Source organism: Polistes fuscatus, unplaced genomic scaffold (assembly GCF_010416935.1).
Source record: "Polistes fuscatus isolate 324 unplaced genomic scaffold, CU_Pfus_HIC Scaffold3, whole genome shotgun sequence".
In the NCBI taxonomy this organism is placed as follows: domain Eukaryota; kingdom Metazoa; phylum Arthropoda; class Insecta; order Hymenoptera; family Vespidae; genus Polistes; species Polistes fuscatus.
In genome coordinates this window covers 10771145-10798173 of record NW_025113107.1, presented here as the reverse complement: position 1 = coordinate 10798173, position 27029 = coordinate 10771145, and the positions used below count along the sequence as shown (strand labels likewise).

At 31.2% G+C, this 27029-nt stretch overlaps 1 protein-coding gene and 1 long non-coding RNA gene across 2 annotated transcripts in view; both read right to left on the bottom strand.

The window, feature by feature from the left end:
* The window catches only part of LOC122519895, a 95210-nt gene that overhangs the window by 58999 nt on the left and 9182 nt on the right, over positions 1–27029 (bottom strand). The window contains exon 5 of the mRNA XM_043639679.1: positions 6302–6331. Coding sequence (XP_043495614.1) covers positions 6302–6331 — 30 coding nt within the window. The remainder of the gene's footprint in view (positions 1–6301; positions 6332–27029) is intronic.
* On the bottom strand, positions 12193–25449 carry LOC122519899. Its single transcript, XR_006304393.1, has 3 exons — positions 25303–25449; positions 24946–25116; positions 12193–12219 (listed from the first exon to the last, which is right to left on the bottom strand). It is a non-coding gene; the product is annotated as an uncharacterized LOC122519899 (long non-coding RNA).

Genomic DNA, 27029 nt, shown 5'->3' with positions numbered 1-27029 from the left:
CAAACAGAGAGAGAGAGAGAGAAACAGTTAAAACGTATATCTCCCGTTTATTATTATTGCTTGTCAAAAGAAACTAAATTAAACGAAACGAGACTAATAAAACTCTAGATGGATTTTATCTATCCCAGAACGGAAGAAACACTTTGTATAGTCGCGTTGATGTTTCCAACTAGAACGTTAAATTAATTTTATACAAAACCTTATTGGTACTTTATTACATCGGTTGTGTAAAGAAAAAACAAAAAAAGAAGAAGAAGACAAAAAAGAGAGCGAGAGAGAGAGAGAGAGAATGAGAAAAAAATAGCTCGGTACTCACGTCAATTAAAATGTTCGTTAAAACGAGAAATATAAAAACACACGTTTTAACGTTCGTTAAAACGGAATTAATGAAACTTGATCATCAATCTCCCCCAATCGGTTTTATTATCTCTAACACACCACAATCGGTTATAAAATAAATGAGGAATAAAAAAAAAAGAAAGAAAGAAAAAAAAGAAAAAAAAGCATGCCGAACTCGATAGATTCTTATGTTATTTTTCAAGGAAACGTTAAAATAATACTTAGAATATCAACTTGATTCTCGGAATTTATGGACACGTGGAAAAGATTTGCCGACCGGCCGGCGCCTTGCCCAAATTCTTCTTCTTCTTCTTCTTCTTCTTCTGCTTCTGCTTTTTCTTCTTCTTCTAATTCTCTTCCTCTTGTTCTCCTTCTTTCACTTCCTCAATATTTAATAGCACGCAAAATACCTGCTAGACGCCACGTGAATTTCACGCAAGAGACACGTCCTACTCGCGTGTATTTGTCTCTCTTTAACAACGATTGTTTACCTAATTCACCTTGTCGGAAGAGGTCGATCCCTTTCTCTTAAGTCACATGTATTATATATATATATATATATATAACACATACGATGATAAATATTTTGTTTATGGCGATTTTGGCGATGATCCAACCGACTAACGTGTAAATTTCGTATCGTTAACGGGCCCCAAGGATGATTTAATTTGGCTTATTACATGCACCGTTACGCTCCATTGGATCCTACCTAATGTGTATGTATTATCTTCTATTTAAACATGAGAATTTACGGGTCTTTCTCTTTCTCTCTCTCTCTTTCTCTATGTGTGATTTTATTCGCGTGCCAACAACTTAATTAATGTATTTGTTATTTTCAATCTTACATTAGACAATAAAAAAAGAAAAAATAAACCAGTTTTAGTAAACATTTGTACAGGTTTCTTACGAAATATATCTTAAAAATGTTCAAATATCAATTTGAACAATTGTAATTTAGTGTAGAAATTCGTCAACCTTTGTATAATAACAACAATTAATTAAATACATATATAACTATCATTCTATTATCTTGTATATCCTTATTTCGCATAACTCATTTAAACGATTCTTACGTTTAAACAATTATTCAAACTATTTAACACTACAGCACCATTTTAGGTTTACGAAACCTAAGATTGTTAATGATATTCATTTTATTGCTCGCTATTAAATAAGTAATAAAATAAACATTATAAAACGATAAGAAAAAAATATAAAATATAATTTAATAGCTAATAGAAAATAAAGCTACTGTTTTTTGTCAAGTTTCGAGTTCATAATTTTATGCTTAAAATTGACCCAATTTACGGTCATTGAAAACAAACCGATTGGTTTACTTAAATCTATCGATATATTCGTTTCTTCTTTTTTTTTTCTTATAATAAACATCTACATACAATACATCAAATTTGTATATCACGTAAGTTGAATTTAATTATATTTTCGAAAACTTTCTTCGTGCCTTTTACCGTTCGACCTCGAATAGAATTTTTCAACGACGGTTTTTATCCTTGACTCGTCGTCTGACGAAAACAGCTATTAAAAGTTTCGCGTCTTTTACTATACTTCCTCAACCTCTCCCCCTTCCAATTCTCCCCCCTATTTTTACTCCACACAACCTTTCACGCGTCGTCCAAATTCAAACATCGCGTGCGTGTGTTCGATAGCACGATACTCTTACCTTTCTGGCATTTTGGCGCCACTTTGTTATACGCATGCGTATTATTAATAGTCAAGAATATTCAAGGAACACAGAAAGAAAGGTAGAAACGCGTAGTATTTGTCTCCTTTTCACCTAATTAAACCTATAAGATATCAGCGCTATTTCCGTCATTGTTCTACGCACACTTGTCGTATCTTTTTTTTTTTATTTCATTATCTTATTTTTCCTTTTTCGCTTTTGTCTTTTTATTTTTTTTAAGACAGAAACAAAAAAACAGAAACTAGAAAATAGTTGGAAGGAGGAAAAAGAAGGGGAGGGGGAGGGGGAGGTGAGTGTACCGAATGAAACAGGCGGTTGTCACGTGAAACAAATCTACTCGTGCGTGTGTACATATTTAAACAAAGATTTGATTTATCACGCTCGACATGTACCTTTTTTTTTTTTTCAAAAATTCAATAAAAGAGAAGTAAAACAAAATTCGACGAACATTTTTTTTTCTTTTAACGCGATTATTTAAATTTTGATTTAACGGCTAAAAGTTAAAGAAAAATATTTTTTATCGTATGATTTTACATTTATATTTGAAACAGTACCAATAAATTATTATTGTAAATGTTCTTTCAAATAATCGATACTCTTTTTACCCTTACGAAATAAAATCATATAAAAAAAAAAAGTGTTTTATGTCGAATCTGTCGAATCAATTAAATTCGTAAAATATGGAATTCGACCTTCCTCCTCTTTTATTTCAGGTAGTAATAAAAAAAAAAAAAAAAGAAAGAAAAAAGAACCGTACATACGTACGTACACATACGTATGTATTATTTATAGTTTTTTATATACGTGCGTATGTAGAATTATGTTGGAATCAAATCTTTATGTACAGATATATATCCAAAGAGATTTTAATTCTGTTTATTAAAAGTCAACGACGCTCGACAGCACGTCACCCTATAATGTTCCTCGAGGTCTGTTTGCACACGCGTACACGTGCATTATATATATATATATAAAGGTTACACACGACACGCATGAAGAATTGCTATCGTGATCGAGCGTATTTGCTTCTAGCCTAGCATATCCGCTTACCAAAGAGAGAAAGAGAGAAAGAGAAAGAAAGAAAGAAAGAAAGAAAGAAAGAAAGAAAGAAAGAGAGAGAGAGAGAGAGAGAGAGAGAGAGAGAGAGAGAGAGAGGAGAGAACAGAGAGAACACGATGGATAGAAAAATAGGGGCGTGCGAATAATCGTGCTTACTCCGCCACGTGTCTATTTATATCGTTGTTAATTTAATCACATTTATTCGGAACAGACAGCGTGTATGTGTGCGCCTACGAAAAAGAGAAAGAGAAAGAGAAAGAGAAAGAGAGAGAGAGAGAGAGAGAGAGAGAGAGTCAAAGTGGGAGAGAGAAACACTTATACGATATGTCTAAAAAACTTCTCACCGACGGTTCTTCTATAAAGAACTGACGAAAAAAACTATTCATTTCTAATCTATCCATGTTAATATATAATAATTCTAATCAGTACTTTTTTTTTTTTATTAAGAATATTGAAACGAGAGAGGGGGAGAGAGAGAGAAGTGTATATTCGGTAAGAACGAATAAAGAACGAATGTATTATACATTGCGCAAATCGTGTTCTATTTATTAATAGCAGCCGCGATTTGGCAACCACTGTTGTTTACCAAGATCGGCCATATACGGTCTGCCGATGTGTATGCGAGCGCGCGCGCGCGCTCGTGCGTGCGTTTACGCTCGTGGCAAGAGAGAAACACGCGTGCGCTCACTATTACGGAATTATTAATGTGTCCCGTATGAGTGTATAGAATGTGTCCGTATTCTCTTCGTCGTCCTCTCATTGGCGTCGTCGTCGACGAGCTCACCCACTGACTATTTTATTTCTTTTCTTATTTTTTTCTTCTTTTTCTTTCTTTTTCTATTTATCATCGGCAACATTTATATACGATATTTTGTTTAATCCCTTGAAAATTGTTCTCTCTCTCTCTCTCTCCCCCCCCTATATATATGCCTATGTCTATCTTTCTATCTCTATCTCTATCTCTATCTCTGTTTCTTATTCTTGTTTGTCGTTGAATGCTACATTTACATTTTTACTAAATCTTTCAATAGAATAGATTGCGATGTTGACTTATGTGTTAGTTATCGGTAACGCACCTCTACGGTCTTGCGAGTTTGTATAAAAAAAAAAAATAACATAATGATACGCGCACGATAATAACTTTCCAACTCGTGATAGTCGATCTTTTTATTACGTTCTACCATGGAAACGAAGAGACGAATTTAGAATAATAATCGTGTTTTGTGAATATATTTTTTTCTTTATTTGTCTTCCTATCTCTTATATTTGTTGCAAAGATCTCTCTCTCTCTCTCTCTCTTTCTTTCTATCTTTTTATTTTTTAAGAGAGAAAGAGAAAGATAAAGAGAACCTATCTTTCCTAATTTCTCAATAATTCTAATCGCGAATAAATTAAATCCTAAGCACCACGTTGTCCATTTTTCATAATACGTCAAGCCTACACACGCGTTAAAACGCGACGCAGCTTAACCATTTCTACAACTCTTGTCAGTTAGAATATGCGAATGCGAATTCCATCCTGTTTACAAAGAGTTGGTATCTGGCAAGTGTTGATCAGAGACAACGATCGCAGTTAACGCTGCTGACACAAATATTTTCTTAATCTCTAAATACACCTATGAGAACATACGATAAAATAATCCTCCTAGAAATAGGCTCCGCCTTATTGTTACTAATTTCATTTCATATATTCATTATTATTCGAACTCTTTATTCTCGTTTATTTTCGTAATGCAACATTATCACGAGTAAGTAAATATAGACACGTTTCTACGTTTATTCGTACGTTTCTACGTTCGTTCGTTCCTTTCTTTCTTTCTTCCTTTCTTCCTTCTTTCCTTCCTTCCTTCCTTCCATCCTTTCTTTCTTTTTTCGTTTGTTCTTACATTCGTGGAAAGTGAGATCTGCCAAAAGGCATTAACCTAAATTCTTCTAATATCTCGTAAAAATATTACTACTTCGTTATTCCGTCCGTTCGTTCGTTCCTTCCTTCCTTCCTTCGATCAAAATCAACTTGTTGTAACTTAACTTAACTCGTGTCGGTTAAAGAAACGGCCGAACGATCGACGACCTCGTTGGCCACGGTTCTTCACACCTGCAAATACAAAACTTGCTCTCTCTCCCTCTCTCTATCTCTCTCTTTCTGTGTTTCTTTCTTTCGTTTTTATTTCTCTTTCTCTGTCGTTGTTTCCCGATGCCATTGCACCTGCCGGAATGCTCGTACGTCTACGAGACGGAATACTAACGCGTTAAATAAAGCGTACGTCGACCGAGATTTCCCTTTTTTCCCCCTCTTTCATCCCTCAACACCATCCCCTTTCCCTTCCCCTTCCCTATCCTATCCTTCCCTCTCCCTCTCTTCCTCCCACATCATTTCATTTCATTTCATTTCATTTCTTTTTTCGTTTCTTTTTCTTTTTCTTTTATCGCAAGAAAGAAGAAGCAAATTCGTCTCGAGGGAATAGAGATTAAATGCGGAAAAAGAAAGTTAAACGGTCGACTTGGTGAAAGCAGCGTTAGCTCCCTAACGAATATTACGTGAAAAAGACGAAGAAAATTATTCTATAAGTTGAGCTGCGTAACCTACGTAAGAAGAAGAAGAAGAAGAAGAAGAAGAAGAAGATGAAGAAGAAGAGGGCCTTGCAATTCTTAGCAGCACCTTCGGGATCGTTGAGATCAAGCCGGTTGGCCTTATGTTAAGTCTCGAAGAATTCAAACGATGAATATGAAGGAGAAAGATTACGAAATTTGTGCCGAGTGTCAAACGATAAAGATCTTTTCACGCGGTTCTTGCGATTATCCATCTCGCTGATTTCTATTTTTCCTTCTTTTTTCAAAGTTTTTTCGTGCCTGGGGGTCTTCGGAATAAAACGGTTTTTTATCCATTCGATTTTTCTCGTTAGATACCTACGTATTTTGCGATTTCGTTTTCTTTACGCAAAAATGATTCCTAAATTAGTTTTGATGTGCTAGGAATCGGTGGATTTACGATAAATCATTTTTTTGAAATTTCAAATAGTTGCGAATTCTTGGCATTAGATCCCCCCCCCCCCAAACAAGAAAATAAATCGGTTAAAGAGAGCGGCATCTGGCGAGACGCCAAAGAAAACATTTTCGAATTACGCTTACCAGTTCGAACATCATTGAACGCTCATTGTACATCCAAAATTACATCTGTTCGTTATTTTTGGGGTGGACTTACCTTTTCATCGAGATTGTTCAGATCCGGCAACTGAAATGAAAACAATGTTGCGTTAGTTTTATATCGAATGATATTATGCTAAGGTTAGATCGTATTATTCTAAAACTGAAACTATTAATAATATCGAATTGATTTTGCTTTATTCGACGATCGAGAATATCGCATACTTCGATTGCAACTGGAACGAGACTTAATACGATAGACTATGGTCCAGATCAATTTTATCTTATCGTCTGACCTAAATTACTTCCTACTTTTAATTGAATCGAACGATACTTGGATTATTAAATGAAAAAGAAAAAATAATGCACTAGTGATTTAGAGAAAATTAATAAACTACGATCCGGCATTCTCGTATTCTATTAAACTATTTATTAACTTTCGTACCATTAAACTGTTTAGATTGAATCTCGGATTACTATATTTGAAATCTAATTGTTTATATATTATCTATCATATCAGGTTCGTTCCAGATAGTTATTAATTCGAAAAATCAAATATATTATTTCGCAATCCATACTTAAACTATTATTAGGCGTATACGATTAAATGAAACGTGCGCTTATGCGATTCAAATTGAAACGAAATTATTAAATGGACGAATAAACAAAGTGAAATCGCAGAAAAAAACCTAAGATCCTATATTCTATAAATTATTGATGATTTATGTATGTGTTACATTCGTTTATTATCATATTACCGTGTAACAATCTTCTTCCATATTTATTTTGCCTTCGAGATCACGGAAAGAATCGATTCGATTCGATATTTAGACGAAAGCGCCATCAATTTACTGATCTTCGAACTTTAATGGAATACGTGTTCTGTTTTATCGATTGAATATAAAATGTTGGTAAGGTAGACAATGATTTTATCGATATTGATTAACCCCTTCCGGAAGATGTCCTGACATGCTTCTAAGCTTTTTCTCGAGTAAAGCAGATTAAAGGAAATTGAAGGCAATTTGTATCAATCTACCGTCCCGCCTGAATAATATACTCTCCTCGAGTATAGCGTGCTAGTGTCAATTTAACGCCCGATGTGTCGGCCTGTCTAATTAACCTTCGTTATTGTCGTTGGGTATCACGTAAGAGGGAATTTCCGTGACACGAAAGAGAAAAATAAAAAAAAAAGAAAAGAAAAAAGCCAAACCCCACGTCTTGTCGTTTTCCCTGACCCGTATTATCTCGCACGAGAATCAAATAAAATAAATGATAATGAGAAACTAAAGAAAGATAATATTCAATCGTTTATTACATTTGCAATTAAAAAATGAAGACCGATCTACGTTTAAATAATCTCGTTAAAAAAGAATAATTTGAATACGAATTTATATTTTTATCTTTAAAAAAAAAAAAAAATAAAAAGTAGCTTTGATAATAATATATCGATTTCCATAAGTTTGCCGTGGAAACATATTCGATAATTAAGGAACTTATAATTACGGATCGTAATTAGGTTAATATCAATTTTATCGCTCTCCGGTGAGATTTGCATTTGCTATTTGCTTTACTCCTTTTATTAATGATTTATGAACTAACGTGTATCTAATGGAAAACATTTAAATGCATACATGTACATAAACAAAAAATAAATAAAATCTAAATAAAAAAAAATATAGGTCCATGTGACTTATTCTAGAAACGATTGTATTTCGAAGTTAACGTGTTTCTCGTTTACCTCGATCCGGATTAGAAAATACGATAGCCGAAGAACGTTGCAGAGAAACGCGTGACTCACGCGACCAATGAACCTTCTTTTCCTGATAATTAAATCCGATACTACGATATTTTTAACACAAAAGTTAAACGTAGTTATAACTTCGTGTTTTTTTTGATTGAAATTATAAAAGGTAACTTCCGGTGATTTTTCACGCGAAGGTAACTATTTATTGCTGTTGAAGTTACGTTGAAAGAAAAATAAAACGAAAAAAGAAACAAAGAAAGAAAGAAAGGAAAAAAGTAAAGAGAGAGAGAGATAGAGAAAAATGTTAAAATTTCAATTATATATATATCTCTTTCTCTTTCTTTCTCTCATTGTTAATGTAATATGCAAATTATTTGAGCATTTACAATAGAATATTTAAATGCCACCGTCTACCAGAGCTTTGGTGTTTAAAGGAGGACGGATCGATATATACATTACCTTGGAGACAGTTTCTACGAGACGCTTCGATAACGTATCTAACGCACATATATTACTACGTAAATTTACGTAGAATAATGTGATACGGAGCCAGCCTCTTACAAACTTATCGAGTTTAGGTAATAATCATAATGTGTACAACATTCGCTAACAATTCGCCTTAGAATTTTATTAAAAAGTGTAAACAAATATTATTAATCATAATATAACTACACAATACAGTTTAATTTTACTTATTATTTCATTCGAGATTTTCATCATAGATTCCTATTTTAATATTCAGTCATGGAAATTATGGTTTTATAAATAATATATATCTTATATATATATATATTATAAATACGTAAGTGGGGTTGATTAGTTGCGAGCCTCTGCTAACATAGAAATAATTTTGTTTAGTTCGATCTAAAATTATTATTAATAGATTCAGTTATTGCTAACCCACTTTCGTATAAATTGGAAGGTGCCACCTATATGAGATTGCTTTGATGTGAGAAGGGATATAAAAATGTTTAATCCAAATGTTTTAATACTTCGAGAGAAATATTTTTCTATTGTTGATCGAATTATTCTGAAGAATAGTTAGTTCGATTCGCAGTTATTGATAATCAAAGTGAACATATGAGGGAGTACTTCAAATTGGAAAATCATTTCCTTGAAAAATATGCAAAAATTAGGCTAAACATATTTTATCCCGATACCCTTTTCTTTTTCTTGTTTTCTTCATGTGATGTATTATCAAACATATACGCACACCCAATACGCTTTCGATACGTAACCATTAGTAATTTATTTTCGTTTCTTTATGTATTCCCACGAGAATGTTTTTTTACATTTTTATACGAAACCGAACCGGTTGTACTCGTTGAATTAACAAGTTAACCATTAAGACATAAATTATTAAATAACAAGTAAAAGTATAATATAAGAAAATACAAGAGGATAAAAGTGTAAAGAAATATTGAATAAAAATTAATAAAGTGTCAGATGATAGTATTAAAGTTGCCATCGAGATTTAAACTCTTCGGAAAAAGCAGGTCAAACAGATGTTAGTGAAAAATATTTTAAAGAAGGTCGACTTATCAATCCGTCTTTTTTGCATTTGGGTTAGTAATAAATCAATTAAGTGAATCCCCCCCTCCCAAGATACACAAAAACATGTTAATTTTAGAGATAGCAAATTAACGAGATTGCTACAAAATTCATTAAGTGGAAATAATTAAGACGGCAATAATTTGCACTGTACGACCTGCTGCATCAAAAGAATCTTATATCAGTATAAATTATCATTTAGGTTCGCGTGCCAAGAGGGTCGAAAATAAACCACATGATTGATGAAGTTGTATCCAATGCGATTCTTTTAAAGCGTTATGTCAAACAAATATCCCAAAAATTCAATTGTGAACTAGAAAAAATTCAAGAAAAGACAAAACTGATGAAATGGAAAACAAATGATTGCAAGAAAAATATCGTATTAATTAACTTTCTGGTAGAACGAATTGAATGATTAAAGACCTAAAATTGTATCTGGGAATAATATAAAATATCGAATACTCGTTTGGGTGTGGATCTACAAGAAAACGAACTTGGGCAGGACCCTACATTTAAACAAAAATTATTCGTTAGATTTTTCTTCTTTTTTGATTCTATTTATCTTTGGATCAAAGCTTGCTCTCAAAACTTGCAAATATCCCGTTACTTATTAAATAACTTTTAACGTTTGTCCCTATAAACGATAAAATATTTTTAACGGAAGAAATAAAAGAAACGGTAGTAGAAGAACAAGAAAGAAATTTAAGAAACGATTAAAGTATTACATCACACCTTGAAGTTGGGGAAAAAATTAGTATAAAAAGAACACTTTTGTTTAACGCGACTTTCAAATAATGTTAGGATTTACACTTGAACCCGCAAGCTGAATAAAGCTCGAACACAAATGTTCTATCAATCAAGATTGTATAATCTTCCTTTAAAGGATACGATAACGAAAAAGAAAAAAGAAGGAAAAAGAAAATGAAAAAAATTAGTAGAAAAGAAACGGAGAGTGGCAAACGCATCCTGATGCGTTTTTACTTAGAAAAAAAAAAGAGAAAAAAAAAGAAAAAAAATATAGAGGGTTAGAATAGAAAGTGCATACATCTGATCTTCTACGCTTGAAACTTATTCAAATTTATACGATCGAAAAGCGAGAGACGCAAGCACAAAGGAAAGTTTGCCCCTTCTATAAGATATAACGCAAAAGAAGAACGAGTTCGTAGACCCACTCTCTTCTCTCATCTTTCCTATCTCGCCTACAATGCGATTTTCAAACTAACCTTTAAAAACTATCGTAAAGAAGAAAAGAAAATAAAAAGAAAAGAAAAATAGTAGTATAAAATATTTTCAAGTCAAATTCGTCGCATATTGTCATCATTTTGTTCTTTTTTTTTTTTTTTTTTTTTTTTTGCGATATACAAAATCAACAATTGTGTCGTTTATTTTGACAGTTACCCTAAATCCATTTTTTATCTCTTCCGTGAAATGTTTTTTACAGCTTCCTGATTGTAGATGTTGTTATGGTCAACAACAAAAAAGATATTTAAATGGACTCAGGCAATTTCAATTGTACACATTGGATATAAACATTGCTATTAAACAATGACTAATCTATGAATTTTATTTCACATTTTTCTTTTCTTTTTCCTTCTGTTTCTTTTTTCTCCACCTTCTTCAATTTTTGATAATTATAATTTTTTAATTTTAATATTTCTTTCAAATTATGCCAAATAAAAATAGCCCCATGCTAAAGATATTCCTTAAAACTTTTTAAATGATATTTCTCTCCCCTGACTCCTATCTATCTCATCTTTATCACTTTTATAACGTCGTCTAAAGTAAATCAACAAACAGTTATTCCATACTTTTCTTAACGAGTTAACATTTTGCGCGACACAATTTTTGTGTCCAAAAACGTGACACAAAGAGTCAAAGAAAGAGACCTATTTTTTTCATTCTAATTTTATCAATTAATCCACGTAGAGAAAAATTAAAAATATAATAGTAAATATCTATTATTTGTCCTTAATCTTTTTTTATCTTATTCTACTTCATAATTCTCGTATAGCATAACTTCTTCTTCTTGTTCTTCTTCTTCATCATAATTCTCGTCAAGTTTCTCATCGCGATGCAAATCTTTACCATTCCCTATTCCTTTCTTTCTTTCTTTCACTCACTCACTCACTCACTCACTCACTCACTCATTCACTCACTATCTTTCTCTCCCTCTCTCTTATTTCTGCAGTGTGTTCTATGATAGAGCGGCACGCTTCGTCGCATCTTCCATCGAGGAAGTTAACTTGGTGAAGAAGTCTAACCACCGATCAAGAGCCAAGGAAGTATGACGGTAACGCAAAGGGCGGCCAAGCAACTTGCACACATTGCCAGAGGGCTCGCCGTTCCTTCCGTTTCAACTTCTACCCCGTAATCTTCGATTACGTCGTCCCTCTCAAATTCTCGAACCTCGACATCGCATCTGAAGCAAACTCGACTTCTTCTCTTTTCATCATAAGAACTTTCATCTCTTCTTAGTAAAAGATCTGAACCTTTTCTCTCCAATTTCCAACCAGGCTCTTGTACCAACATTCGAGTCATTTTTATTTCTATTTTTTTTTCCTTTTGCTCTTCTTCTTCTTCTTCTTCTTGTTCTTCTTCTATCTTTCCTTAGTCTTTTCTCGATTCAATTATTTCTTCTTCTTCTTCTTCTTTTACTTCTACTTCTTGTTCTTCTTCGTCACCTGAAAAAGTTACATTTGAAAATGGATCATATTATATTTCTAATAGTATTATATAATAATATATAGTAATAATAATATATAGTATATAATAGTATATATAGATTGTTTTATTACAATCGAAAGTATGAACTATTGTAATAGTATTGTTACATATAATACAAGAGACAAAAAATGATATACCAAGCAAGATTTAACAATAAAGTAAAATCAAAGTTTAGTGTTAGTTTAGATACGAATAAGAAGAATCATTTGTTTGTTAAGATAAGTAAATAGTAATAGTCAAGTTCAAGTTGAACTTTGTTTCTTTGAATGAATCCCAATGCTGGTAGTATTCTTCAATTTGAATAAATAAAACCTGATAAGTATTACGGATTAAAAAGAACGTCAAAGGTCGTGAAAAAGTACTACAATAAAAAGAGAAAAGAAAGGAAATAAAAAAAACTAAGTATAGAATACAGATAAAATGTGTAATAAGATAGTGACACGAAAAAATATGTTTTTCTTTGGATTTCTAAAGTATCTTTCCTTAATGGATATTTTCAGTAAAATGACGGACGTGTAACCAACGACGAAAAGAAAAATACAAAATCAAGGACAAGGAATATACGTCCAGAGAGAGAGACAGAGAAAGAATAAGAGAAGAGAACTCGTCCTCTTGTTCCTATATTTGAATTGCAAATTTGGGAACATTTTTCTTGAAAAAGAATTCTATAGAGATCTCGTAATTCAGGAGAAAGGGTAAGGGACCGTGTAATGGTATACCAAACGACGACGACGACGAGAACGACGACGAGAACGACGACGAGGACGACGACGACGACGAATCTTTTTCCTATTCGTTTGAAGGATTTTTGTTCAAAACAAACCGAGAGCCATTTAAATCCAATTTCAAGTATTCGACGTCTCAAGCTCTACTTTATTTTAACCGTCTTATTACAACTGGCATGAATATTTGAAGTCAACAAAAATTCAAACATTCGCGTTTACTATTCAATTCAATTATTATTATACTTCGTTCATAAGGAATAATAAATTAGTAAAACTACAAAATGTCTTTAAAACATAGAAAATGATATTTGAATGTATACCCTGGGATTAATAAGTTCGTCGAAAAGTTAACAAAATTTATTATAATATAATAATATTTTAAAAGAATGTCGCTTCCTAATTAGGTATTGTCTAGTTTGTAATTGTGAACTTAACTCGAATACAAAAAAAGAAAAAAAAAGAAATACAAAAATATAAAAAATACCTGACTCGTATCCATTTTCTTTCCACCTATTTAATTGCTAATCTAAAATAAATCGTCAAATGAATTTATAGTTAATATTTGGAATATAATCGATTGTCATAATTATACCGATACATATACCGAATGATATATATATGTATATCAAATTCGATTATATTAGCATTAAGTTATTAATCTACCAGTCATATAGAAGCTAATCCTAAATGAAATCCAACAGCAAAATTAATACGTCGAATTATAATATAGGGGTACACGAATTGAAAATGAAGTTTAATAAAAAAAAAAAATTTAATTATATGAGTTATCGATATTGATCTAACTATAATAACACGTATTAAAGGTAATACTTTATTCTACGTAGAAGAAAAAAACAAAAAATATACTTGTCAGTCTAAAAAGAACGTGAACTCTTTGAGATATTATTTACGATGCAAACACACCGCTTTAGCACACTTTTTTTTTCTATCCAATTTGAAAATTCTATCCGTGAAATCCGGATTTACTTAGCGAAAACGTTATGGCAAAAAGGATAGGAAAAAAAAGAAAAGCGGCATCGAGAAGAGGAGAGGAAAGGAGAGGAGAAGAGAGGAGAGAAAAGATGAAGGGAAGAAAATGGAAAGGGAAAGGGAAAGGGAAGAGAAAAGCAAAGAGCCGAGTAAAGAAACGGAAGTTGGCTCTTGTCCTGGAAATACTAGCTTTCCACGACTTCCTCCTCTTACTCTTTGCACGAAACACGAGGAACGAATCGAAGTTAACTTCCATCATTTCATCGTGTTCTCCTTCGCAACCCGGAATAGTAGAAGGAAAACAGGAAAAATAAGTTAACACTGTTAATAGGCAGTCAGAAGAACTGAGCAACTTTCTCAAAAGTTTCCTTTTTAATTCCGTACACGTGCTGCTGCTGTTGCTGTTATTATTCTGTTTTGTTCTATATATTCCCTCTCGAATCCTATCGAGAAATCTTAACAAAAATAATATTAAAAACAACAACAACAACAACAACAATAAGAAGAAGAAGAAGAAAAAAGAAAAGTACCAAATGAACGCTCGATTATTCACGATAATCGCTAAAAAGAAAAGTAGCAAATCATTTGCTGTCCCCATTTTCTCGTTTAATCAACCGAGTATTCCACTTTTCGATAACTCTTACAATTAGTTAACACATTTCCTTCTTCATACCTTTTTCTTTTTTCTTTTTTTCTTTTCTCTTTTTTCTTCCTCTCCTTCTTTTTCTTCATTTTTTTTTTCCACGCAACTAATACGAATACTATCCTAGACACGTCCTAGTTCTACTTTTGATGTCCAATTAGAAGACTCGCTGTTCTTTACGAAATAACATAAAATTCTAACCGATTCGATCAAGTCCACTCGAAATAATTATACAACACGGTTTTTTTTTACGTTACTAATGATAACGCGATACCTATCGTAATATAAGTATAGTACTGTACAATGGAATAGAAATAAAATAAGAGAAAGTCGAAAGACCATCTCTTTTGTATGACGGTTGTGTTGAAAATAAATGTTACGAAAGGGATGAGAGAATAAAAGCAATATCATCTTGCTATTTTTTCTTCTTCTTTTTCTCCCTCAGTTCATCCCTTTTTCCTCTTTATATCGGAAAAATAAATAAACAAAGACTACGATATATATATATATATACCGGGTGTACTATCTATATTTATCATCTGAAATATATATTTATTATTTTTTACGTCTTGTAGACAAAATATTCAGGACAAGGGCGTTAGATTATTTTTAAAGGGCACGTCTGAAGTTATAGAAACCTATAATTTTTTATTCGTCAATCGATTCTACGTGTTATCCCGAAGAAAAGAAAAAAAAATTATTGTAATACAACGCCGGAAAATATTTTTCTTCGCGAGACTTTTACAAAAAAAAAGTAAAAAAATAAAACAAACAAAAGAAAGAAATAAAAATAGTCTGACGAAGTTAAGTTAGTAACACCCGGTATATATAGATTTATAATACAGATTCTGGGAGGAGTAGATAGGAGAAAGTCTATGTGATCCACTTAATCCCATTCGACGTAAACTTCGATCAATAGTTCCGCGTAATCGGCACTAATGACTGTCAAAGAGCAGAGAAACTGGGACGAAATTTCACGTGCCACCTTGACGATATGAGATTATTTACTTACAGAGAGAAGGACATAGAACCCAAATGTAAATTAATCGAAAAATATCGATCGACAATTTAAACGATCTCACATTGTCAGAACGAATCATCTTTTTATATTGCGAATTGACTTAATTAACTTATACTTATTCAATCATCTCATTCGATAATGAGAAAAAAAGGTTTCATAAGTTTTTATCAAATTCTATTCCAATATTATGCGAATTATAATATATCCTTGAATAATAAAACACTAATAAAACACAGCAAACTAAATCGAGAAAAACTCGACGAAGTTATCGTATTCTTTATTGCTTCCGAAAAAATAAAGAAATAAGAATTAAAAAAAGAAAGAAAAAAGTTAGAAAGGTAAAGAGAGAGAGAGAAAAGATAAAAGTACGTGAAATTTCTTCCCTTTTGTTTCCTCGCTTTCGCGAAAAAGTTAAGGAGACTACTACTTCGGAGACGACAACTAGAACGACGTGGACTCTCATAAAGGTTCTCTCGTTACAAACTGCTACTTCGTTGTTACGTCCTATAACCACAATTCTTCGAGATAAAAGCAACTCGTGACTTGATTATGTTCTGCGATTATTACAAGCGGAAAGAAAAAAGTAAAAGTAATATCATCGAGTTTCTTTTCTATTCTTATTTTTCTTCCTTCTATTCGTTTTTTCTAACACAAGATTTGATTGGTCACTTTCTTTCTAATATATATAAACGTAATACATATGTACGTGATACATATGTACATGATATATATATATTTTATTTATCATTAGTTTAACATTAAACCAATGGTTAACCAATCACTTTTTTTATATCCACGTCTCACTTAAGTATCTCTAAAATCCTAATATTCCAAAAGAAATACATTAATAATTGTTACTAATCAAAAATTAACGAAAGTCTAAAGTAATAATTCATTGTTAATGAATTCTTACTTCTCCTTCCTTCCTCCCCCTCTTTTAAAATCAAATTGCTTCCTTGTGTACCTCAACGCATTGGGTACCATGATAAACCTTTTTATCAACAATTTACGTATATAAGTGAGTATACCTATTTATACCGTAGTCAGTAGATATGATGGATCTTTTAAAAAAAAAAAAAAAAAAAAAAGAAAAGAATTCTTTATTTTGTTAACTAAAATTTGTAATTATAATTGTAAAAACATTGAGCAAAGATATGCGAAATAACATCGAAATCAGGAATTAAAAATTTTTAATATAAAATCGTTCGTTTGAACTCGGCAATCGTGATACGTTTAATATTTAATAGAAAAAAAAAAAAAGAAAAAAAATAATATTAATAATAACAGGATAAAACGTAACGAAGAAAATAGAAAATGAGACGGAGTAAGAAGAAATAAACGTAGAAAATAAAAATTAAAATAAATAAAAAAAGAAAAAGCGGAGAGAAAAAGAAGGATGAAAATTTGATTTAAAATTAAAACGCGGTGATCAACGAACGCGGAAAAGAGTAAACGAGGAAAAAGGAAAAGAAAAAAGGTATGCTTGATGATAGAGTTGTTACTTAAAACGAAATGAGAAATAAATGGATAAAGGAAATGCGTTGTTCTGGAAATCGGAAACTCTTGTAACGCTATCGTACAGCATTTACTGTAATTTCCGCTTTATTTGATCCTTTTCGTGAGAGAATATGTATACCTACATATTCTACAAGTTTACATCATCCACCGTCGATGTTTTACCGCATAGAACGATTTTTTATCGTATTTTATATTATCGTGAATAATTCTCTCTTTCTTTCTTTCTTTCTTTCTGTTTCTCTCTTCACAAATTATACGTATCAGAGATATAAAAAAAGAAAAAACTAATTGAAAGCATTAACTATCTACGAATTATCGTTATTGTTTAAACGATAAAACGATAAAAAGAAAAAGAAAAATAATAAAACGAACAAAATTCTTAAACGAATTGGAACGATGTATGACGTGTAAAATCATATTTATTTACCGGATAAAAAAGATAAGTCAAGGTTCACGTCAGACAAGATACATTATCGAAATAATATATCTTTTTCTTTATATATATTATCGATTAATTTTGTTTAGAAATATTTATCTCGTAAAACGTCCAACAAGACCATAAGATAGAAAGATAAAAATATGTTTAATTAGTTAAATAAAATAAATAGAATATTTAGAATTAAAGAGAGAAAGAGTACGAAGAAAAATTATATGTTAATAATATATACAATGTAATCGTTAAAAAAATTTCTAAATTTGTTTTATAATATAATAAAACGATTTTAATATTATATTTTCTTTTAATAATCTTTTAATTAACACTCGACGAGGGGGGTCGAGATATCGTCAACTGTAGGCTCATTCAGTAAATTCCAGAACAAAAGATAAATATAATCCTTTAACAAGATAACACATCACATATATTATTTTAAACGTATCAACGTATATCGAACAGAAAATAATCTCTTACGCAAAAATGATTAAAAACGACAAAAAAAAAAAAAAAACAAAAAAAAAGAAAGAAAACATAAATTACATCTTTTGAATAGTATAACGAAGTTGATAACGTATTTTATTAAACTTTTTTTTTTTTTTTTTTTTTTTTTTTAGAAATATACGACAACATATCGATGGAACAATAATTAACGATTTAATTCAATACCGTATAGGATATACGAATATATACTCGAATATCAAATCACACGATACTTTATATTATTTCAATGTTATTATTCATATGTTATTCTCAATGTTATTATATTAAATTGAATATCTACATTTTCATTTAAATATTACAAATGTTCGCTTTTCGAATCACAATTTATTTCAAAAAAAAAAAAAAAAAAAAAAATGAAAAGGAAAAAGAAAAAAATAATTTCGATATCAGAATATATACGTGTGTGCGTGTATATGCGCGCGCGCGCGCGTTTGCGTAATATTTTTCTATCCCGTGTAAATATTATGAACGTTATAGAATATATTATATTCCATAAGAAAGATCCGTCAAGATTGAGGATACGTAGGATGATAAGTGTGTTACGTCATAGAAAAGAACCGCTATTCGACGATTTCTACGGATAATATAAAAGATTTTATGATTAGCACGGACACTGGAGAGTTTCTTCTGAAAGTAGTCTCTTAGTTAGTTCACTTATTTCAACATATATATATCCAGTCATGCCGGTATAAAGTTTTGTGTCCACTTAACCTTGACTAACGATGATATAGTAACTATTCCTAGTATAATCACTATTTCTTACCAACATATCTACATATCTCTATTTCAAATTATTTAAGAGTTCATTGCCAAACGTAGCGTAATGCGCACACGAAGAATTCAAGTACAAACATTTGTATTTGATATAATCAAGAAATGTTATCGCAACATAGAATAATAACGGATCGATACGAATTTACTAATTGAAATCTAACATTTGACGTGCAATATAATTATCGTATGCTTAAACTGTCAATCGTTATTATAAAAAAAATAAAAAAAAAATAAATAATAAATCTTTCAACGATACAAATTATCGTCGAAATATTATATTCTTAATTTTATTCTCGCTTAAATCGCAAAAACAAAAAATAACTTCCCCAAGGCAACCTTGAAGAAAGTCGATGCGTCGACAAGAAAAAAACAAAATATCATAAATCACTACCACTTTTCGATTTGTATTAGCATTTTATCGACGTTTTCAAAAATTGAGTATAGAAACCGACTTGGCAAGTTTGCGCGAATTATAGCGAAACGATCGGTCGAGTACTTACAAAGATGGAAAAGTATAAGGTTCCAATTTACTAAATGGAGAAAGAAACTACTCCTCACAGTCTTTTTCCTCTTTTTGAGTTCTTCTTGTATCACGATCTTAAAGCTATATATATATATATACTTTTCTCTATCCTTTCCTAAATCTACTCTTACTTTGTTCATCGAAACGGATCTCTTGCTTCCAAACATCGCATCAGCTCGTTTGCCTCCTTTTCCTTTGAAAATCTTTCCTTGAGAATTGTATTTCCTTATTTTTCAATATACAACGTCGTCTACCACGCCTGTTGTTTTTTCTTCGATAAAACCTCAACGAAAAAAATTTGTAAAAATGATATTTCCTCGATTTTTGTTTATTATTTCGTTACTCCCCCCCCCATCCCGCTTTCCTTATTTTTTCATTTAATTATTTTGTTTCAACGATATAAATAAATTGACGGTACAAGGAGATGGAAGGGATTACAAAATTAATTCGATAGAATGAAATATTGATAGCAATTATAAGTTGTATAGTTAGTTATTCCAATTGTTAGTCCTCTTTTAAGTAAAGGATACTCTGCAAAGTCTTCTATCTTACGGAAACATACCGAACCGGTCGACTATTTCCCACGTAACTATTTCCATAACGTATATTCATGCTAATAACCCCATAAACTCGGCACTTGTGTCGACGACAACGATGAAAGGAATGATACGACGTAACGTAAACAAGATTGCAACCGCAAACAGGAATGAGGAGGAGGGCTGGAGGCGGGTATGGGGATGAAAAGAGAATTCTCTAACCTATGAATCATTTCTCACAAATGGATATTCGTTTATTAATTTGAATATTGATTTCATTATCTGATTATTTTATTTAATTAAAAAATGCATTTTTTTTCTTTTCCGATAACTATTAAAAAATTTAACAAAATTCTCTCTCTCTTTCTCTTACTCTTCTCCTAGATCAATTATCAAATAATCATCAGAAATCCGATATGACGCAAAAGATGAAAAATTATTCGATCATCCATTAAAACGAAACCGTTTTGTATTACATATCTTTTATTTTCTTTTTTTTCGTTTCGCAAAATATGTATATTATGTAATAAAGATTACGATTTAACTATAATTTATTATTTCGTAGGAGTAAGAATCGATTTAAAGCACGAATAGAATACATACATAAAATATGTATATAATATACATATAATAAAAAGAGGCGGGAGGGGAGGGGGGGAGGAGGAGGAGGAGGAATGATTAAATTTCGACATCGCATTACCCGCTTAAATTCAATTCATTTTATCTAAACAGCAATTGGCGAGTTCCATAGCCGAGAACCAGTGATGATGATATCGACCGTACCGAATTTCTAGATAATATATTATTCGATAAAGTATTATCGAATAATAAATAAAAAAAAAAAGGACTACAATGTATCTATTCAAATAAATAACGCATATGAGAAAAAGACGGAGAATTTTTGTTAGAGTTAATTTTGTTATAGCTATCATCCACAACGATAATCGTGCTCAAGCATGTAGCCTAATTATCTGAGCCAACAATTTTACATAAGACGTGTAGATATAATTCTCTATCTCTCTCTCTCTATATATATATATATTATATTAGGGTGAACCAAAAGTTCGTGCATTTATTGTATTATAAATTGTATTATAAACTGTATAATGGATTGTTTTTTTTTTGTAAAATTTACTTTGAAAATATTAATTTAAAACGCACGAACTTTTGGTTCACTCTAATATACATACATATATTTTTCTTTTATTTCCCTTACGCATACCTACTATTACTACTATGCATAGAATATTACAAAGTTCGAGAAGATCAACGAGAAACGATTCATGCGAAACGCAGGTGTATCTATAACCTTTTGAAGATCTTCTAGGTAGCAAAAGCTTAACTCTCTCCTTTTCCCATTTTTCTTACCCCTTTCCACCTACAACTAGCCCCTTCCACGATATCCTGTTCCCTTGGAAAGCTCTTTGAAATCCGAAATCCGTCGATTGAAACGCGTCCGCAAAGCTTTTATATTCGAAGGAGGATAGAACGAGAATTCTGTCGCCTGTGAAACATTTTCATTCAAAGAGATACCACGCATACGTTACGCTTTATAAAAAAAAAAAAAAAAAAAAAAAAAAACAAAAAAATGTACGTATTCGTAACATACGTATTTACACGAACGCATAGAAAAAAAAAACACGTTCCGATATCAATATCCTATCATTCTCGATGGAAAAATAAAAAAAAATCTATCGTTACGAATAAAAGATAAAATAAAAAACAACCGAAAATAGAATAAAATAAAAAATTATTTAAATTATTGATATGCAAAAGATATAAAGAATATATATTTTTTAAATTTTCTTTTCTTTTCTGTACTTTTCGCATCTCGTTTAATTAAAATGAACAGAAAGCGTGGAAAAAAAAGAATCCATGAAACAGAATTAAATCTTGGTACATATATATATATATATATATCTATTAAAACAAAACTATGAATAATTGAGCGAAGAAGAACCAAGGTGAATCCTTGTAAAAACAATTTCATCGTTTCTTCATCGTACTACTGCTGCTGCTGCTTCATTCGCTTTTGCTATTCGAATTGTCTATTGTCTACTAGAGAAATTATATTTTGATTATCCTCGTAAACGAGGAAATATACCGAAGTTAAAACTACTCGCAAAATAATAATAATAATAATAATAATAATAATAATAATAATAATAATAATAATAATAATAATTAATACGTAATTGGATCGATATTGAGAGTAACTTGTTTCGATAAAATGTCATTTGATAAAATATCATTGCCGAAGCAATTATTATAAAAACGTGACGAGTAATAATAAATGAAGACTAAAAAAAGAATTTTACCTGTCAATGAATATTAATTATTATACGATCGTTATTGACGCGAAACAAACGATGATATTTCGAATAAGCATAAGAAGGACATAGTGAAGAAATACGTGTATACTGAGATTATTCTTGGCACGTATGACTTCCATTACGTTAACTTGCCCATCTTAACTGGGTTCGATCGTCTTACCACATCGTATTAACATTCGCATAGTCTACTTGTGCACACGCGTCCTATCGGAAACTTTAAATCAAACATTTAAATCATTCAACCTTCTAATATTAAATTGACGAATATAATTATAAAAAAAAAAGAAAAAGCCAGTGTTGCGACGAAAAAATGAAAACTCGAAATCCGATAATAATTTCGTGAGAATAATTTTTGAACGAAGGAAACTATGGTAAAGAACATTCTTCGTTATTGATTTATAAGAAACCTTATGTAAGTAAACCGACGATAGATAAATCTGTGTGGATTTGTTTTTTTTTTTTTTTTTATTAAGAAAACAAAGTTCGCACGAGGAGAAAATTCCAACTCGTAATATCTTCACGATATTAAAAAAAAAATAAATAAAATTATTCGATCGAACATACCGGCACATTTGTAACGTGACTCGCAATTATTTTATTATAATTATATAGCTTCATTTCTCATCTTATATTTTCTTTTTTGCTAAAGAATACGTAAAATGTATTCCAACAGTCGAATTTTTGTGTCGTTAGAATACAAAGACAGATAAGACAGGTTTTTTTTTTATCTATTCTTACGAAACAGTACATTTATAAATTATTTATAAATTTCTTTAGAAAATATATATCGTTGGTAAACTCGTTAAATTTCAATTATAAACGGACTTTGGTAAAAATACGTTCTTCGATTACCAATATATCTCTAAAAAATAAAATAAAAAAAAACCTTAACACGATATACAAATGCATTTATGCATTATAACGTATATTGTGCTATTACACGTATCAACGTGGCAGATAACGATACACTATATTATTGTTACATCGATATTACGATATTATCAGAGACAAGAATCAATAACTAACTCCTATATATATAAAGATAATATTTATGGAAACATGATCAAAAATTAATATCAAATTTAATGTAATGTAATGTTAAATCGTCCTTTTAATTTAAGCAATAATTAAATACTATTATATTTAAAATAAAAAATATTTAAAAATGATACAAGTCATTGACATTATACAATTAAAATAACGTATTTGCATTTCCGTTCTTTATATATTAGCATGGATGTCGTATTTTCTTATTTAACGTATACTTTTTTACTACTGCACTTCGTATACAAAGTCACGTGCATCAAATAAAAAGAAGCAAGTACTTTTCTAAATACAGTTAACAAGCATTCAACTTCTTTAGAATTCGAATAAACGAGACTGTTCCATAAAAAACGAATTTCGTCGATATTTTATGTTGTATTTTATCGTAAAATAATTCAAGAATTTTTTTTCTTTCTTCTTCTACTTCTTTTTCTTCTATTTTATACAAAAAAATAGAATGCAAAAATTATAGCTAAAAATTAACAAGTTTTTTTCAACTACATCTGCAAACGTCATTTCACTATTAAAAAATAAATCTATCATAAATGGTAATACAAACGAAAAAAAATAATAAAAATTATTAAAGAATTATCTGATTTTATATATGTTATAGGTTGAAAAGTTTTAGAGCCTCAAGATAGAAACAATTCGTTTTTACCGATCAATATTCATTTTTATTTTTCAACATAGCTATCGAATTTTTCTTTTTCTTTTTCTTTTTCTGTTTCTTTGTTTGTTTTTTTTTTTTTTTTTTTTTTTTTTTAAAGAAGGTCAAGCTCATGAATTTTCAACCAAACCTCGTAGATAGCCCTTGGCCAAAGTTATTTCCGTTCGCACAGCATGCAGCAACCTATAGTTATTTTCTACCTATTATCCGAAAACCCTAATTCTAAGAATTCAGGATGATCTGCTCGGAGCAGATCAGATTAGAGTTCGTATTTTTTAGACGCAGGAACGTTAAAAGTTCATTGTTAGAAAATATATATGTCGGGTTCTCCTAACAGAAAATTTTCTAAACCGCATTCGAACGAGGAACAAAATTTACAAATGTTACTTAACATTTTCGTATAAATAAATAAAAAAGATAAATAAAAAAAAAAAATACAAACGAAATAAATAAACGCAAGAATTGCATAAATATTCGATTACATTCAATAATCGATCGTACAAATCTAAATAAAAAGTAAAGTAAAGAAGAAAAATAACAGAAAAAAAAAAGTAGAGAACTTTACATCGCGTCCTTCGATCATCTGAATCTAAAAATAGGATATTACGTTTATTCTTGGAGCTCGTAGATCGTAGACATTGAATGTTATCCTATAAAAAGATGCTTACGGTCGACGGACCATAGAAAATCATCGAGTACAATTATAATTATAAATTACAAAAAAATAAAAAAACTATCTCAAGAGAGACAAAAGAAAATAAAAGAACGAACAACAAATTCGTCGTAGATTCGTACCTAATCGTTAAGAAAATACTTTGGTAAATCTTCTTAAAAAACGATAACACGAATATAAACAAGATTATCAAATCGAAAATGTTCCTCTAATATATATATGCAAGATGAAAATAATAATTTAAAACAAAGAAAAAAACATATATAAATATATAAACATGTGTGTACAGTTATACATACTTATAACGTATATACGAAGCAAAGAAGATGTAGGCTGGTGGTTAAGTGTAAATGTGAGAGAGAACGAAAATATATGCGTGGGTGAATGAAGAACAATTATATGACGCAACGTGGCTTCTCTCTCTCTCTCTCTTCTCAGCACACGAATCCAACGTAGGAAGCACGTGAGTCCTTCAAGGTAAAAAACAGTTGGCCGTTGAAGAATCGAGAACAAGGCAAAGTACGAATCGTGTCAGAATGAACACTTGTCGTCTAGGAATACGAACTAGGTAAGATAGATAGATAGATAGATAGATAGATAGATAAATAGATAAATAGATAGACAGACGAATAGTAGACAGACAAACACACACTCACGAAGGTGAAGGACGTCTATGTTTTTCTTCGTTAGAAAAAGGCACGTTTCTAACGCGACAAGCTACACACCAACGGATCGAATTGAAAACACGTGTAACCTCTACAGTACCTGACGCTGGAATGAACGCAAGACCGACGAGCAAGCGCTCCTCGTCATCTCCCCCCTCTCTCTTCCCTTCCTCCCCACCATCCCAAACCTTCTACCTAACGACCAGAGTGTGAGAGAAAGATAGAGAGAGAGAGAGAGACCGAAAACGAACGAATGGTCTTATAGCAAAAGGAAAAGGAGTCGATAGAATCGAATTCCTTTCGATAGATCCTTCCTTCCCTTCCTTCCCTTCCTTTTCTTCCTTTTCTTCCTTTTCTTCCTTTTCTTCCCTTCCTTCCCTTCCCTTCCTGTTTTCCTCTTCCGAACATGCAAACCACTTTATTTTCTTTTCTCTTCCCAATACCGACTTTCTGTCGAACGAAAGATGCGTACTATGACTAAATACATCTATATATATATATATGTATGTATGAATGTATATACGTATCCGTCCATTCGTATATTTTTGTATAACTTTGAGTTCTGAATACTTGTCGATATTATATTTAAAAGTTGTTAAAAGAAGTTGCTTTTCTTCGTCCCCCCCTCCCTCTCCTCGATGATGAATCGGGAACGAAGTTAAAATAAAATCGCGTGTAATAGAAAAGTCAAACAAAATCAATAGGGAGGGGAGGGGAGAATTCAAAGCAGATACAAATGAGAATAGAATTATTATACTTCGACGAGGTCAATGATTTGAGATCAAATTTTATTTATCTCGAAGAAGGGTCAAGTAGTAATGAAGCGTGGGCAAAAAGTTCCTCTACTGACGCCGAAGTTATATATAATTAGAACTGTACTACAGAGATATACATATAAACATATATACGTGGTCCAATAAGAAACACCGTTGATACGAGCCTCCTATATATATATATATATATATATAAACTAGTAGAATCATGATTATCGAATGATAAGTTAGAGCATGCGGGAAGATAATCATATCGATTTATTTGTTCATTTTCTTTTCCTACTTCATTGATCTGTTTCTTTTTTTTTTTTTTTTACGGAACAACATATGCTCGTACGATTAATTATCTATCCAATCTATCTATCTATTTATTTATCTAGAAGTATATCGCGATAGAGATTGTTAAAATATATCATTTGGTAAGTGGTATAGGGAATAGATCGATATCGTTGATCTAAAATTTAGAAGAGCTTAACGGAATGGCCTTAAGAGAAGAAAAAAAAAAAAGAAAATAACATAATAATCATACATCAAAATGCACGGATGATCGATACACGCTAGTAGCCTTTCGGGAACGAGTATCGATCGTCAAAGCCACCTACTACTACAAGGTAACGCAGGAATACATGTGACTACGTGTACATCTGTAAATAGATAGATGCATAGCATACGTAAATAAATAGCTGCGAAATATCCAAGTCATAAACGATGAGAGAGAGAGAGAGAGAGAAAGATAGAGAGATCACGTATCAAAAAATTCTGTCGACCTTGCATTCGATGAAACGAAAAACGTCATTTGGTAACATTTATTCGATCTCTCATACGCGGTGAACCTTCTTCTCGCACAGTTTATTTTCGTGTCACTTTCGGACATCCATTACGAAAATGAATATTTTATTTGGAAGGGAAAAAGAAAGAGGTCGTTGCCTGGCTGAAAGATTCAAG